Raw genomic sequence first — 17,558 nt, 5'->3', positions numbered from 1 at the left:
TACGTTTGAAATGTTAGTCATTTTTCATCTAAGAGCAATATTGGGGTCACCAGAGGTCATCAAAGGTCAAAATTTACGAATTGTCATTATATTTTTTCAGAAAACTTGCCATCATCTCAGGAACTATGATAGCTTGAAAAACGCATGGAAAAGCGATTGATATCTTTTTAACTCCTCTTTTGATAAGGTCATCATCAACAATGACCTCAGGTCAACGGTTTAGCCTCCAGAGGGCAAAAACTCCAAAAATAGCTGTTTTTTCAAAAGTGTTTTTCGACAATAACTTTTAACTTAAAAAGGCCACGACATTTTTATTGCCAGAATCGTGTTCCTCTCACCGAGACGCGACGAATGATCTATAATCTGACCTTGAAAGGTCAATGTTGTAAATAATGTATGTTCGGAACACGCATTCTCGGGTAAACACCACTGACCACGGCTCAGTTAACTAATGTATTAATCTATGCACATCGGCTCATTACACACGCTAGTACACTGACTGCCCATCAGGCCGGACCAACTGTCCGCCAGCTCATCCCTGAGCTCCCCTGGGCGAGCCAACCGCTCAGCCCCGAGCTCCACCCGCCGAGCGCACCACTCAGCGTCTCCCGCCGCCGGCGATGCGCCGCATTATATAGGGGGGCTGGGCGCCCGCCGACCAATCAGCGGCCGCCACGTCACCTACGTCACTGGCCGGCCGAAACTGCAGGCTGCAGCGCCGGCGCACGCTGCCGGCGGCCGATACGAACGGCCGCCGCTCCCCAACACACACCCCCCCTACACAAGAGAGGTGTACGACAACTCACATTTTACAAGTATGTACAACATTTAACAAAAACATATACTACAATCACTACAACGACATGACCCGCGTACACACACACAAAGGAAACTTTAAACACGTTCTCGAGCGCACAATGATCGGGTCCACCGAACGCTTCGGTGTCTACAGTCTCGGCAGCTCACGAGCCTCCCGCCTGGTACCGTGCAAGACGACGGTTGAGCCACCCGTGCCGCATTCGGTACGGCGCCGGTGGTCTGAGGGCGGCTGGAGGCGGTTCGAGTCCCGCGCCGCGATCCGGGTGGTGCCGTGCGCACCATACGGCGGTCACCTCCCGCGGCAAACTGCACGTTCGTCCATCATACGTCTTCAGGCATTCGTGTTGCCACATCTTGGCTTTACCGGCGCTGTTCCGCACTCGGTAGGTGGCCCCTCTTTGTTCTTTTCTTCCGTGGCCCCACGGGCCCTTGTGTCGCAGGCCGAACTCTGGCTGCCCTCCAGTTGCTGCTCGGCAGTCGCGCTCGTCACCAGCTTCGCGTTCGAAGGGGCGTGTGGCCGGCTCGATCTGCACCGGCGCCCTTGGAGGTGGGGCGGGCCTTTCCCGCCTCACCACTCGATCATTCTGACCTCCAGAGTCCAAGGCCCTGCCCCACTTTTCCAGCACAGAGGTGTTGCAAGGCGTCTGACGGCTGAGGCGCTGTCGGGCGTGATTGTGTGGTGGGCTCTCGTCTTGCGCCTTCTGCGTGCCGCTCCACTCCACCGGACTAGCGTCCCCTGCGTCGCCGTCGACGCCCGGACGGCTGATGGCGCGTGCTTCTTCGCCCGCCACATCGCCAGCCGAGTTGACCTCGCCGCTGACCGGGGCGGTCTGCCGGTCAGGTTGGCCTGCGATGCCGATGCTGGGCGACCCGCCCTCGCGGCTCACGCTATCCGACTCTGACCCATTCGAGGTCACCGTGACCTCGACGCAGCCGCTGCTGGGCTGCCCGCCCCCGCAACGGCTCGCCCCGGACGCGTCGGGCTCGACTGGGCCCACGCGTGAGGCCACTAGGGTCGGCCTTTGTAGCCGTCGGTTAGGTCCCGCTGACCGAAAGACGGCTCGCACGGTGCCAGTCACAAGGGCCGCCGCCCGCGCGCAGACTTGTGCGCAGCGCCTCACCAAACCAGTGCTCGCGGTCCCCGGCTGCTCGCGATGCCCGATTCCATCGAGCGGGGGTTGGGATGTTGGCGGAGCCTCGCTGCCCGCCGGCTCTGACCTTACCGTGCACACGAACGACGGTGTGGGAGGGCACCCTTGCCCCTGTCCTGTCGCGCTACGATCCCTCGATTGTGTGGGCTGCCCTGCCGTGGGGATGCTGTAGAAGGCAGGTGGGTCAGCCACCCTCCGCTGCCACTCACGGTCGCACCCCGCTGCCGGTGTGTCCCCCCGCTGCCAGTGGGCCGCGTGCGCTGTGGGGCCCTCCATCACCGGGCGGGCAGGCATGCTCTCAGCCGCAGTCGCCGGGGCAGGCGGGCGTCCCGCCCATCGCTGACCCCCCACGGCCGCACTGGTGACAGAAAGGCGTCCATCCGCCGGCCTCCTCAGACGGACCACGGGGGCGCTCCGCCCACTCTAGGCCCGCCTGCTGATGACCGCGTGGGAAGGACCGCCCCACCTGCTCGTTTGCGTGTGTGTGCCGCGCCGGACAGTCACGGATCAAGTGGTCAGGGCTGTTACAACGGAAACAGCGGCGCCCGCTACCCCGCCTGTTCGGGTTTGGCGGTCCTCGTTGGGGGTTCCTCGCCCCTGTCCCGTGCCCCGTGCGGTAGGCGTCCCGCCTTCCCGCTGTCTCAAGGGCTTGCAGAGCGCGCTGCAGCTCTCCAATTATCCTCTCCAGCGCGTCCAGCCGAGCGGTGCCGGGCGCGTCCCAGTCTTGGACCGCCAACGCCTCGCCCTCGCTGGGCGGGCGCATTGCTCGGAGTGCGTCCTGCTGCCTTTCGAACTTATTGGCGGCCTTCATGGCTTCGATGAGGCTGGCCGGGTCTTTCGTCAGGACCCGCACCCGCAGCTGCTCTTCACGGAGGCCGCCCACGAAGCGGCTGACGACGGTCGCTTCCACGGCCGGGTCACCGGCTGCCGCTCCCGGGTACGCCTCACGGCCTGTCTGGCGCACCCTGTCAGCGAAGTCTCGCGTCGCCTCACCGGGCTGCTGCCGGATACTCGCCAGCTCAGCGTGCGCCTGCATCGCGTTCTTCGCTGTGCCGAAACGGGCTTCCAACGCGGCCACCGTTTGCTGCAGGTTGCCTTGAACATCCTCCGACAGCGAGGCGAAATAGTCCAGGGCGCCATCTTGCAGCAGGCTGACCAGGCCCTGCAGCCGATTCTCTTCTGAGAACGCGATCGTTTTCGCCCGAAACCGTCGGTACCACCGACCCCATGATTGATTATTTACCCCCGTGAAATTTTCAAAGTTAGCTAAAAGTAAAATTTCTCTTTCCATGTTACGTTACTCTACTGAGCCGATTCAAAATAAAATAGAAATAAAAAATTTACTTTAAATGGTACAACCCAACGAATGCGTGTCCGCTAGTGTCCGAACCGTCCTACCGACCGCGCCAGTTGTTCGGAACACGCATTCTCGGGTAAACACCACGGCTCAGTTAACTAATGTATTAATCTATGCACATCGGCTCATTACACACGCTAGTACACTGACTGCCCATCAGGCCGGACCAACTGTCCGCCAGCTCATCCCTGAGCTCCCCTGGGCGAGCCAACCGCTCAGCCCCGAGCTCCACCCGCCGAGCGCACCACTCAGCGCAGGGTATATTGAGTGAAGGGTAGGACGAACTTTGGTAGGAATTTCTAGTATAACTACTAGAAAACCTACTATATGTGGTCGGGACTAGCAAAAAGTTAGTTCAATCTAGAATATGGTAGCGCTTATGGTTGGCAGTCGTGACGCGCACGTGACAATCATTTCTTAAATTTCTTAAATAACAGGTTTTAAGGGCCGATTAATGGGCAGATACATTCAATTAGCTATTAATAATTGATTATGCAAACATTCAAGAATCTACATCATTTAATTCTAGCCGAAATCACGTGGCACTCCCAGGATTCGAACTCACGACCCTCGGATTTGTAGCCCGATACGCTACCGACTGCGCTACCGAGGACCGCGAACCGACGATCGGAGAGGCGGATCGCGGGTGCTGGCGTGCAGAGAAATCTTTACCCTGTACGCCGTAGAAGATCGGCTGGGTTTCGTGAAAAATGGTAGAGGAATTGTCGAAAGAAAATTCATCGATCTATCATTTGAGACTAAGAACCATTGATTCCTTCAAAGGTTTACCGAGATATCGCTCGCCGAAAACAGGCCATTTAACATGTAAACCCTATGGGCTGGTAGGAAATGTACGCCGTGCAGCAGCAGTGCTACCAACTAACTTCGGCGGGGGTGCGGCTAATTGTGGGCTACGCTTTTGCGAAACCGCCAAGTTGCAGCCCAACTCGACCAAAGCGAGATACCACCATTAGCCGCACCCCACCTGTGGCGGCCGTGCCAAGCCGACGCATGCTGTGACGTCACCGGGTAGGAGAAGATAACGTACCAACTCAGACCGACTCAGATAGACTCAGAACCACTCAAACTGACTTAGACCGACTCAACCGACTCAAATCGATTCCTATCGACTCAGGCAGACTCAGAACGACTCAGGCAGACTCAAACTGGCTCGACCAACTCAAACCGATTCAGATCGACTCAGATAGACTCAGAACGATTCAAACTGACTCAGACAGACTCAACCAACTCAAATCGATTCCGATCGACTCAGACAGACTCAGAACGACTCAGGCAGACTAAAACCGACTCAGGCAGACTCAATCTGACTCGACCGACTCAATCCGATTCAGATCGACTTGGACCGACTCAGATAGATTCAGAACGACTCAAACTGACTCAGACTGACTCAACCAACTCAAATCGATTCCGATCGACTCAGACAGACTGAGAATGACTCAGACCAGGGGCGGATCCAGAAAATCTCCAAGGGAGGGGCCATTAGAAACCAGGAGGCCCCCCCATAATCCCACCTGTTGGAGGCCCCATCTTCCCACTTGTTGGGCCCCCCCCAAAAAAAAACTGCGTCTATTGAGCTTATCTAGCTGTTCAGGCAACATCTCAACACCTGTGCAGGCTTGGAGGCCCTCTGTGCAGGTTAGGAGGCCCTGTAAAAGTGGTCATCTCTGTGAGTATAAGAGACCTCCAAGTTATGAAAAGCTTTACCAATCTTCTAACAAAGAAGTCTTCTCAGCTAGTCTTCTAAGAAATAACTAAGTGGGTAGGTTAAAAAAAAAACTCATCGGATTTCGGCCACTTTATTTTCAGGAGGCCCCCTTTTCAGCTTTTTAACTTTTTAACTTTTTATTTTATTTTTGAAAAAAATCGGCCAAGGGGGGGGGGGGCCATGGCCCCCATGGCCCCCCCCCCTTGTATCCGCGCCTGACTCAGACAGACTCAGATAGACTCAAACCGACTCAGGCAGACTCAAACTGACTCGACCGACTCAAACCGATTCTGATCGACTCAGACCGACTCAGATAGACTCAGAACGACTCAAGTCTCAAACTGACTCAGACAGACTCAATCGACTCAATTCGATTCCAATCGACTCAGACAAACTCGGAACGACTCAGGCAGACTCAAACTGACTCGACCGACTTAAACCGATTCAGATCGACTCAGACCGACTCAGGTAGACTCAGAAGGACTTAAACTGACGCAGACCGACTCAACCGACTCAAATAGATTCCGATCGACTCAGACAGACTCAGGCGGACTCAGGCAGACTCAAACCGACTCAGGCAGACTCAAACTGACTTCATCGACTCAGACCGACTCAGATAGACTCAGAACGACTCTCAAACTGACTCAGACCGAATCAACCGACTCAAATCGATTCCGATCGACTCAGACGGACTCACAGACTGTCTGAGTCGTTCTGAGTCTGTCTGAGTCGATCGGAATCGATTTGAGTCGGTTGAGTCGGTCTGAGTCAGACTGAGTCGGTCTAAGTCGATCTGAATCTGTTTGAGTCGGTCGAGTCATTCTGAGTCTGCCTGAGTCGGTTTGAGTCTGCCTGAGTCGGTTTGAGTCTGCCTGAGTCGGTTTGAGTCTGCCTGAGTCTGTCTGAGTCGTTCTGAGTCTGTCTGAGTCGATCGGAATTGATTTGAGTCGGTTGAGTCGGTCTGAGTCGTTCTGGCCGACTCAACCGACTCAAATCGATTCCGATCGACTCAGACAGGCTCAGGCGGACTCAGGCAGACTAAAACCGACTCAGGCAGGCTCAAACTGACTCGACCGACTCAAACCGATTCAGATCGACTCAGACCGACTCAGATAGACTCAGAACGACTCTCAAACTGACTCAGACCGAATCAACCGACTCAAATCGATTCCGATTGACTCAGACAGACTCACAGACTGTCTGAGTCATTCTGAGTCTGTCTGAGTCGATCGGAATCGATTTGAGTCGCTTGAGTCGGCCTGAGTCAGATTGAGTCTATCTGAGTCTATCTGAATCGGTTTGAGTCGGTCGAGTCAGTTAGATTCTGCCTGAGTCGTTTTGAGTCTGCCTGAGTCTGTCTGAGCCGTTCTGAGTCTGTCTGAGTCGATCTGAATCGATTTGAGTCGGTTGAGTCGGTCTGAGTTAGTTTGAGTCGATCTGAGTCGGTCTGAGTCGATCTGAATCGGTTTGAGTCGGTCGAGTCAGTTTGAGTCTGCCTGGGTCCGCCTGAGTCTGTCAGAGTCGATCGGAAACGATTTGAGTCGGTTGAGTCGGTCTGAATCAGTTTGAGTCGTTCTGAGTCTATCTGAGTCGGTCTGAGCCGATCGGAATCGGTCGAGTCTGCCTGAGTCGGTTTGAGCCTGCCTGAGTCTGTTTGAGTCTGCCTGAGTCTGTCTGAGTCGTTCTGAGTATGTCTGAGTCGATCGGCATCGATTTGAGTCGGTTGAGTCGGTCGAGTCAGTTTGAGTCTGCCTGAGTCGGTTTGAGTCTGCCTGAGTCGTTCTGAGTCTATCTGAGTCGATCGGAATCGATTTGAGTCGGTTGAGTCGGTCTGAGTCAGTTTGAGTCGTTCTGAGTCGGTCTGACAGGTTACCAGGATGGTTCTAGGCGTATTTCGCTTTGGTCGAGTTGGGCTGCCAAACTTGGCAGTTTCGCAAAAGCGTAGCCCACAATTAGCCGCACCCCTTCGGCGGGGGCCGACTCAGCGTCTCCCGCCCAGCGTTACCGCTGGCGTCTCGCTGGTTTCCCCAGATTCTCACGAAAATTTCCCTATTTTAGAAATCATTTCCCTAGATGCGGTTATTTTCATGGAATTTGACGTACTTTCCTCATTTTAACTATAAATATGTGATTTTAACCATTCGTGTTATAGTCGCTGCGTCCCAAAACAGCAATGAACTACATTTTGTGACGTTAACGTCAGAGATTCTAATGAAATTGCTGGCATATAGCAAATTACTGTATAATATAATTTCGTGGTATATCGCAAATTGTGGTGTGTTGCGGGACGCCGGAAACTATACCGTATGGTTAGCGGTAGTGCTGGCGTAAGAGACGAGATTATTTTGCATCGTCAGTTTGACCCACTGAACTCTATAATGTTTGAACTCTCTAGGTTTGACCGTAAGGAAGTGATATGCGCTAGACATTGTGAAAATCGCGCCAAAACAAAAACTTTGATGTAAAAAATTAGCCGCACCCAAAATGGTACAAAGCAGAAGGAGTTTGTTTTGAAATAATAGCAAGAATTATATATGCATGCATACATATGTAATTCCCTTTACATCTTTAAAACGACAGCATCAAACCTGAATTTTGTGAAAAATGTTCTCATATTTATTTGATATGACATGCGGAAGAATAATTCATGACAACAATGGAGCGTTGGAGACGACGCTCAACGAAGGTTGGAGACAACAAAGAGCGTTGGAGACCCGGTCCCGTAGCTCAGTTGGTAGGGCGTTGGACTCCGCGTGGTGAGAGCACGCGTTCCCGGTTATAACAGTCCGGGTTCGAAGCGCGACGGGCGCTGGGCATTTATGGGCCTCCTGACAGGTAATGGTTGCGGTTGGTGGCAGGCCGTAGCCACGCGAAGTCGGTGAGGGGGCCGGCTATGAGGGCGCGGCTATGTGCGCACGTTAAACTTTGAACTCTAAATTCTGCCATAGAACTGGAAATGCGCGATCGGGTAGAGGGCAGGGTCACCGCAACAAGCTTCGCTTAGCGGTGGCTCTGTCCTTGTGAATCCTTCCTATCAAAAGGTTTGGACTAAATTTATTTAAAAAAGAAATGATTTTGATTGTTGAAAAAACAATTTTTCGGGTTTGTGGTATTTCCCTAGATTTCGTGTGAAATCCATATATCCCTAGATCTTCGCTGATTTCCATAGAAAAGGGAAATTTCCCTAGCAGCGGTAACCCTGCTCCCGCCGCCGGCGATGCGCCGCATTATATAGGGGGGCTCAGTGCTGCCAGATGGGGAAGGCTGTAATCCTCCAGATCAGTTACAAAAAGTCCTCCAGATTCCTCCAAATCCTATTGGTAGATATAGAAAGGCGGTCTTGGACGCTGCGGGGGGCTATACCCCCAAAAAAGTTTCACCAAATTCTAAAAACTCATCGGATTTCGAATCCTTTCGCACTGCTGTGCAGTTTAAAAGATACCTTTTCTTATAAAAGCTGTTTAGTTTTCCTATTATAAAAAAACGAATATTTTCGTCGATTTCGGGCGCTGCAGGGGGGCCGGGGGCATTTGCCCCAAATGTCCCCCTTAGACAGCCAGTAGTTTGGTACCCTCGACCCTCGTAGATATAGCTACAGACTGAGACATTCTGCAGTCTCACGGTGAGGCGTGATATATCCTAACGGGTAGGGTGACGCTGGGCAGGAAAATGCCTTTTTAGTATTGAATGTGTTATATTTTTCCATGAAATTGAATATAATAATCGGGCGACAAATCCTCCAGATTTTCCTCCAGAATCAAAAATCCTCCAAAAGCGAAATTTGTCCGCAAATAGAGTTCAAAATCCTCCAGATTTGCGGAAATCCTCCAAATCTGGCAGCACTGGGGGGGCTGGGCGCCCGCCGACCAATCAGCGGCCGCCACGTCACCTACGTCACTGGCCGGCCGAAACTGCAGGCTGCAGCGCCGGCGCACGCTGCCGGCGGCCGATACGAACGGCCGCCGCTCCCCAACATGTAGACGACATCTAGCGGCAGGCATTGAATTAGCTTGGGAGACATCTAGCGGCAGGCATTGAATTAGCATTCATTCGAGTTCGTGTCGTGGGGCGGTGCGGTCGCCGGTCACGACCAAGGTCACGACAGTGTCGAGGCCAGAGTATATTGAGTGTGTCGAGGCCTTGGTGTCGAGCATGTTTTCGTCGTTGGTTTTCGTCGGTCCCTCGGGACGAGCTGCAAGCAATAACGCACCTACCGTTCGTCGTTATCTGTATTGGACGTCAAACCCAATACACTCTGGAAGCCGAAATTATGTGTGAAGTTGAAGTGCGGTGGTTGTGCGCCGGTGATGGTCGCAGAAAATATAAGCACACGTGGTGAAGCAAGCTGAGCCGGTCGTTTCGTTACAGTCAACTTGAAAATTTGACTTCAGGTCAAGGTCATGACCTGACCGGAAAAGGTCATGTTGCATATCAGTCGATGCGTTTCGGCAAGACAAACACAATGAGGCCATCCCCAGTGTTCTATCTCTTTCCAATCGAGAGTTATTGGCAAAAGTCTGTTTATAGCCTCAAATGACCTCGGATGACCTTTCTAGAAGCTATAAGCAAAAAAGACACTTTGGTCGTCACGGGTGGTCAAAATCATTGTGATTCTGAAATATTTGGACTGTTCCTATGCGTTCAAACGGATCTAGAGGCATTTTTGTTTTTCTCCATTGACTTATAATGGAAAGGTCACGTCACTTGGCTGACCTTAGGTCACAGATATTAAAAATCCGAGATATACAAATTATAGGCGCATAAAACCCGACAGGGTGGTAACATATGCCCCCCCCCCCCCACTGGGGCGAAGGTTAAAAGCAGCCGAAGCAAAAAAATTCAAAGGAACAAAAGAAGGGCTTGCCTTTATTTGCAGCTTTTCCAGTATTTTCTTTAAGAAAAATCACGAAGACTACAACTTCAAATGTCTCGTTAGTCGTTACTGCCACTTCGCTCATTGTCTCGTTGCCCTTGCTTAGTAGCGTCTACCATGCACTGGCACCGCCTCGATCAAGTACTCTGCGGCGCAGGAGCACATGAAAAAGGCGTCGGCTTCACCTGCATATGATTGACGAAGTCTGTCCTTCGAACATGAACTCCGACAAAGGTGACGTTACTCCTGCCGGCCGCCACCCTGCGCAGGAGCATGTTGGCGTACTTCGTCAGGTCATGCCTGTGGACAATGGTGCGTCGTATGCTGATTGCTGATAACTGATAAGTGATAACTATGTGCAAGCAATCGGCAAATGTCTTAAATGCGTCTAATTGTACTTCATCCAAGGCAAAGCGCATCACCTGTAAGTATACTAAGTGCCGTATACACTTGAGATGCAATTAAGTATTTAATGCAATATTTCCATGCATCTAATCAGCTCCTTATTTAATATTTAGATGAAAATTATTTCATCCTGCGCATGACTGGGGTATTGTTCGTAACTGCAGAGCCCTGATCATCCTACGAAAAAAAAAAAACGGAACGGAAATTTCAAACGTCACGGAAATGTTTATATCATGCATCGGTGACGTGACGCATTTTAGCCCGGTAGACTGGGCCTCCCGGCCACCTTCCGCGCGGTGGGGGGGGGGGGGTATTTTTGCCCCCTCGTATCTCCGAAGCTATTGGACGGATCCGTAAAATTCAAACAACGTTCGAAAGCCATGTCAAGTTTGTCAACCCGCGCCCCGCTGGGCTATTCAGCCATACGCACCCTGCTGAGGGGGGTGGGGGCAGATTCTACCCCCCGTCTAACTTCCGAACCGATGGTCTTATAAATACGATGAAAACGGTAATCGAAAGCTCTCAGCAAGGCAGATCTTCAGCGCCGATTTTTTTGCTTTAATAGGTCAGAGGTCAGGTCAAGGTCAGGTCAAGGGTACAAAATGCAAGCTTCCACAGTATCGGCCTTGCACCGTAGTCGCCGAAGAATGGGCTGAGACTGATTGCCCGAAACGTGTTCTTAGGCTACCAAGACAATATTCGTTGCATACAATATCATGCAAAGGTCAAGGTCAGGTCAAATCACCAAAAAACGAAATATAGAAAAGGGCATGTACGACACATGTTTTATTGGTCATTTTATTCGTAGAATTTAATAGCCACACTCCATGAGTGATATGGACCACATCTGGAAGAATTTCAGGTCGAGGTCAGGTCAAGGTCAGGTCAAGTGAGGTCAAACTTTGAAGTTGGTTGTTAAGACCTAAAAGAGTGTCTATCTGGTGCAGTTTTTCACGGCAAATCCAATGGTGCTATGTTTGTTTCCGTGCGAGGTCTAGACCTTCAAAAACAAAATCATTTTTCAAAAATTTTGTGTGTCGTGACGTCATAAAATTTTGAATGACTCCCACATTTTCGAACCGATTCTTCTAAAAATTGGTATGTAGGTGCACATACACCACTTCTCTGACATATTTTCCGTTTTTTATAAACTAAAAATTTTGGATTTTACATTTATTTTCCCAAAAAGTCAGTTTTCTTAGAAAAAAATGGGCTAAATCCAAAATTAAACAAAACAGAGATAGCCATTTTATAGACCAAGTAGAATCACGTATAACCTTTTTGTTACGTCTTGTTTTCTTTAAAAATGGAGATGTTAGCGGCGATTGAAATTTTGCCGTTTTTGAGGCGAAAATGTCATGGAAATTCTCACACTATGTACAACTTACCCCACACTTTAAGTTATTTTGCCATATTTAAAAACAGGTTTCAAAAGCAAAGTTCTTGGATTGAAGGCACTGACTAGTTCATTGTACATACAACAAAAGCCGTTGCGTATTAGGCGCTAGCAATGGAAGATTTTTCGCTGCAATGAAGTTGCAATGACGTGTTGTTGGACGTTTTTACTTGCGAATTTGATTTCTTTACAGTGTACGACGTACAGCCCACCGCTAAAGTAATGTAGGGTTTTACCAATCTCAAAGCTTGGCTTTGACTGGCGATTGTTTAATGCGGAGTGATCGAAAAGAAGATGTCAATAGCTAAAATTGCAGCTGCAAGGGTGACGATACATATAAGCTACATTCAATGTTTCATTGTAGTCTGGCTAATCGTTCCTAAGCTTCAGAAGCAGAACATAACCATGACTGAAACCCCACATTACTTCTGCTGTGGACTGTAGGGGAGAGTGGGGTGGGTTGTATCAGTTTTTACTCCGAGACCCATAACCTCATAACTATCCGTGATAAACTCATTATTTCCATACTATCTTCTTCCTTGATTCTTCTGCTCTTTTGTGCAAAGTAACTTTTCCGCTACCTCTACTAGTTTTTCTTCTACGGTCTGCCGAATAGAACAATGTTTTTGATACAACTTGCCCCATGGCTTGGGTGAGTTGTATCACATGGTGGGGTAATTTGTATCACTATTTCACGTTTCAGGGAGTGTGCTTGCTACTGGTTTTGAACATAACAACAACATTAAATGGGGTTAATACAATGTATAGGTATACTCAAAGGCTTCACTTTATTAGACCAAACTTAGGTCAATGCAACCCGAACGAAACATCAACAGACTAAACGCAAAAGTGGCCCGTTAAGAGCAATTTGGATTTAAGTCTAATCATTCAACAACGCATGCTACATATGTTCTTAAAGAAACAGTTCACTATTACACTAGACAAGGAAGCCCAGTGTACGCCTGCTTCCTTGATGCAAGCAAAGCATTCGATAGAGTGAATCACGCTAAGCTCTTTCAAATACTCCAAGAAAGGGGTGTTCCGTTACCATATCTGAAACTGTTAACTCATTGGTACAGGTCCCAGATGATGAGCGTCAAATGGGCAAATAGCACATCCTATTCATTTCCGGTCGCAAACGGTGTTCGCCAGGGTGGATGCTTGTCACCATTATTGTTCAATGTATACCTGGACGATCTCCTTCAAATGTTACAATCTACTGGCATAGGATGTCACGTTGGTGGCTGTGCTGTAAATGTGCTGGCGTATGCCGACGATATTGTTGTCTTGTCGCCATCAAGGGGTGGTTTACAAGAGCTTGTCAAAATATGTGAATCGTTTGCTGTGTCCAGGGACATACAATTCAATGCTAAGAAGAGTGTATGCATGGTGTTTAATCCCCAGCGTCCAAGTGCATCTTCGCATCTGTCCATGTCACAACCCCCAATTGTGAGGCTGTCAGGTACCAACCTAACATGGGTTGATGAGTTTAAGTATCTTGGGCATGTGATTAACAGCAAACTGAATGATAGCAGCGACATGCGTAAGCTGAAGAGATCGCTATACTATCGTGCTAATATGCTTTGCGCGTTGGTAGGCCATGCTAAAAGAGAAATTCTGATAAAGCTGTTTAAGTCCTACTGCGCGAACCTGTATGGGTGTGAGCTGTGGGATCCATGTAAAGAAAAAAATGTGTTTCGTGAACTGTGTGTGGCGTATCACTCATGTGTGAAGAAAATAGTCAAACTACCGAAATCATTCAGGAACCATCCTCTCTGTCTAGCTCTTCAAATTCTCCCCTGTCCTATGCTAGTAGCAAGCAGACAGCTTCTGTTCTATAAAATACTCCACAGTAGTGAAAATGTGTTGATAAAGAGCTTGCTTGACAGTGACATTGGACAAAATGGTATAGCAGCGAGCGTGCATCTTGCCATCCGACGTGAATATGATATCATGGCCTTAGACTTGTCTTCCTCCTCTCGTGCAGACATTTTGAATATTTTCTTAGGTAGTCTGAAAAGAATGGTCAATCAAAATCCGACATATCATGCTCATGTGAGAAGTGTCATTACAGACAATGTATGAAGCTGAGACGAGCTTCCTCTTGATCGATGTGCGTGCTTGCACTGATTTTAACGTTCTGAATATGAATATCTTGATGTGTGTGTGTGTGTGTGTTTGTGTATGTATGGATGTAATGATTGTGTTAGCTGTCACTGGAACTTCCTGTATGCACCAATGATGGTGTGAAATAAATGGCATTATTATTATTATTATAAAGAAGCCAACACATTGTGCCGAAATGGAACGAGCATTGACTAGCTACCTACAAACGCGAGCCAGGGCTTAGCTTTCGCGATCAAAAGCAACATACCCATGCATACATACATACATACATGTTACAACATACCCCACCCGGCTCTGATACAACATGTACCTAGCCGCCATCTTGGAAAAAACATCCTCGTGCTAAAAAACAACGGACAGCTGGAGAAATCCGTTTTCACTCATGCAGCCTTAGAACCTACCCTCACCACCGCTACGGAGATCTTTCAAATTCGTGCACATCTCAATGCCCAAAACACACATTTTCTTGCAACTTATTTTTTTAGAATGACATTAAAAAAAAAAAACATAAAATCGGCTCTCACCTCGAGACGCGTCCACTCAGCCACAAGACAGAACAGGGAAAGATGGCACCCGGAAAACCTCGTCGGCTGGTCGTGTCGCGAGCGCCATCCATTGGATAAGTTTGGCACAATTCGCCCTGATACAACTTGGACATGATACAACTCTCCCCGCTCTCCCCTACGTCATTATCCTCATTCCCTGACACTTAACCCCTTCAACCCCTTTTAGTTGCGATAATTTCCCTCATTGGTCTTATTGTCATGCAACTTGTGGATTTTCCGTAGATACGTTCAAATTGCCCCACATGTTCAAATTACCCCACCCTACCCTATCTCAACAACCACCTGCCCGATTTACATGCGGTAATTTTTGTAGGGTATAGCTTCATTCCTTCTACCAAGTATTGGATTATCCCCGATGCACGTGGCTGACCCCCTATTCACTTGCCACGCGCGAAACGAGGAGGTGTCTGCAGTATCTCGGTAACTTCTGGGCCGATTGCGCTCAAACTTGGCATGTAGGTACGTATGTACTACGTACACACTACTATTGGACGTCAAACCCCTTGATACCCCACTTTTTTGCGATAATTTTTAAATGCGTCAACTATCGTTGACGATATTCCGGCAATGTGTGTTTCAGAACCTGCCGAAACTTTTATTACTAAGGTATTTTGACGCCAAACGATAATGAAAGGTACTTCTCATTCACTCGTAATGTTAAATTTCACGGAACGAATCTGCTGTTTGGGTAGAGGCTACGCGCTCATGGGGCGGAGCCACGTAATGACGTCAGCGCTACACTCCGCCCTGCCCCTCCGGCGCTCCTTGCCCGGCGACCGATCACCCGTGTCTCTCGCTCCATTCAGTGCCTCCATTTGCCTGTCCCGTAGCTCAGTTGGTAGAGCATCGGACTCCCGGTAGTGAGAGCCCGGGTTCGAAACGCTCCGGCGCTCGATATTTGAGACTCCTGACGGGGATGGTCTGCGGTTGGTGGGAGCAGCCGCAGCCAGTTGAAGTCAGTTGAGTGGGACAGGCCGTGTCCGGCTTTGAAGGGCACGTTAAACTTTGGCATCTAAATTCTCCCGTTACTCGGAATTGCGCGATCGGACGGTAGGGGTCGGAGTCTACGCAACAAGCTCTGCTTAGCGTGGGCTCCGGCTCTGTCAATCCGTCCATTCAAAACATTCGAGCTAAATTTATTAAAAAAAAAAATCAGGCTTGATGGTGGGCGGTAGCTGGTAGCGGTAGCGGACCCGCTACCGCTGCACCCGTGCTTGCACCCGTGCAAGTAGATGGCATTTAGAGCAGATGGCGCTGGTGGCGGGGCTCGAGTGTGGCCGAACGCAAGCCTCTGCCCGGGCCTGAATTGACCTTAGCATTACGGGTGAATGAGAAGTACCTTCCATAATCGTTTGGCTTCAAAATACCTTAGTAATAAAAGTTTCGGCAGGTTCTGAAACACACATTGCCAGAATATTGTCAACGAAAGTTGACGCGTTTAAAAATTGTCGCAAAAAGTTGAGTGGGACAGGCCGTGTCCGGCTTTGAAGGGCACGTTAAACTTTGGCATCTAAATTCTCCCGTTACTCGGAATTGCGCGATCGGACGGTAGGGGTCGGAGTCTACGCAACAAGCTCTGCTTAGCGTGGGCTCCGGCTCTGTCAATCCGTCCATTCAAAACATTCGAGCTAAATTTATAAAAAAAAAATCAGGCTTGATGGTGGGCGGTAGCTGGTAGCGGTAGCGGACCCGCTACCGCTGCACCCGTGCTTGCACCCGTGCAAGTAGATGGCATTTAGAGCAGATGGCGCTGGTGGCGGGGCTCGAGTGTGGCCGAACGCAAGCCTCTGCCCGGGCCTGAATTGACCTTAGCATTACGGGTGAATGAGAAGTACCTTCCATAATCGTTTGGCTTCAAAATACCTTAGTAATAAAAGTTTCGGCAGGTTCTGAAACACACATTGCCAGAATATTGTCAACGAAAGTTGACGCGTTTAAAAATTGTCGCAAAAAAGTGGGGTCTCAAGGGGTTTGACGTCCATAGTAGGCAATGCATATCCATGTGCCACAGTTGGGGTCCTGCATGTGCGCACGTGCAGGGATCGATTCCAGATTTCGAGAACGGCTGAACCGATTGCGCTGAAATGTTTTAAGTACAAGGCAAGGGACCGGTTAGTAGGGTGCCATGCAAAAGTCAGTTGGAACCCATTTTGTACGTGCGCACGTATACAGGGTGCCGGTTGCAGATCTCGAGAACGGCCTGGCCGATTACGCTCAAATTTGGCACATCGCTAGGGATCGGTTAGTAGGGTGCAGTGCACAAGTTAGTTGGAGATAACTCCTCGCAATTTCGCACGTGTAAGGCCTACCCTCTCCCTCGCTCCGTTGATCTCCCCAAAAGGCGTTTTACTGGTTTTGAAACTCCAATGTAGCAGTTTGATAGCCCTGTGTATTCTGAGTCCTCTCATGCAAAGGCATTGGATCAAGCTTAAAAAACTGATGTCTTGAGAGTGATTGCCGATAGTTCAATGTTTTACATCAAAATCGGCCGAATATGACGTCAATCCCGAATGCCAGCTACGTAATTTTCTATTTAAAGACAAAGGGTCAAAATGACGCAGCCGAAGGTTATAGGTCCAGAGGTTTAGAAAATATATATGTAGGCATAAAAAAACGGCAGGGTGGCTCAGCTCTCGGCCCCTCCCCCCAGTCATGCGCGGGTTAAATAAGGGAGCACAATAAATATTTTTTGACAAAATTAGCATCCTTTGATTAAAATGAACTGACAAAATATAAAAGCTTCAAAGAAAATCAAGGCTCACTAGACATCATACCTGAATCGGAATTCCTTAAGAAGATCTTCACGATAGTACCAGAAAGTTCTGATTCGATGCAAGTAGTAAGAAATATTCCACTTTCCCTTCCTTCTCTGAGTATCGTTCATCGCTTCGAAGTTTTCTGGAGAAATATGGGTGAAGTTTTTCACACAGTCGTCCGCTACCACTGGCATGGTTGTATGTGGAAAAACTCGCGCTATCCGGCGGAGCAGGTACGGTGTTGCCACGGCGGTCATATTGTACCTGGGGGAAGAAACAGGGTGTTATGCTATACCTCAGGTAGAAGAATTCACCTGAGAGAATGTTACACTTAAGTTACGCAGAATGGGCCATGTGTTGTGGGCCATGTGGGCCAAGTTAC

The 17,558-nt window shown here is 49.4% G+C and overlaps 1 protein-coding gene across 1 annotated transcript in view; it reads right to left on the bottom strand.

Moving 5' to 3' along the window:
* LOC122368892 (galactoside alpha-(1,2)-fucosyltransferase 2-like) overlaps positions 1-17,558 on the bottom strand; it is a 41,774-nt gene that overhangs the window by 13,567 nt on the left and 10,649 nt on the right. The window contains exons 5-6 of the mRNA XM_043343204.1: positions 17,195-17,440; positions 10,112-10,226 (exon numbers count right to left, since the gene is read on the bottom strand). Coding sequence (XP_043199139.1) covers positions 10,112-10,226; positions 17,195-17,440 — 361 coding nt within the window. The remainder of the gene's footprint in view (positions 1-10,111; positions 10,227-17,194; positions 17,441-17,558) is intronic.

Source organism: Amphibalanus amphitrite, unplaced genomic scaffold, assembly GCF_019059575.1.
Source record: "Amphibalanus amphitrite isolate SeventyFive unplaced genomic scaffold, NRLGWU_Aamphi_draft 000987F_arrow, whole genome shotgun sequence".
Lineage (NCBI taxonomy): Eukaryota > Metazoa > Arthropoda > Thecostraca > Balanomorpha > Balanidae > Amphibalanus > Amphibalanus amphitrite.
Note: the sequence above shows the minus strand (reverse complement) of the source record. Positions and strands in the feature narration are given on the sequence as shown.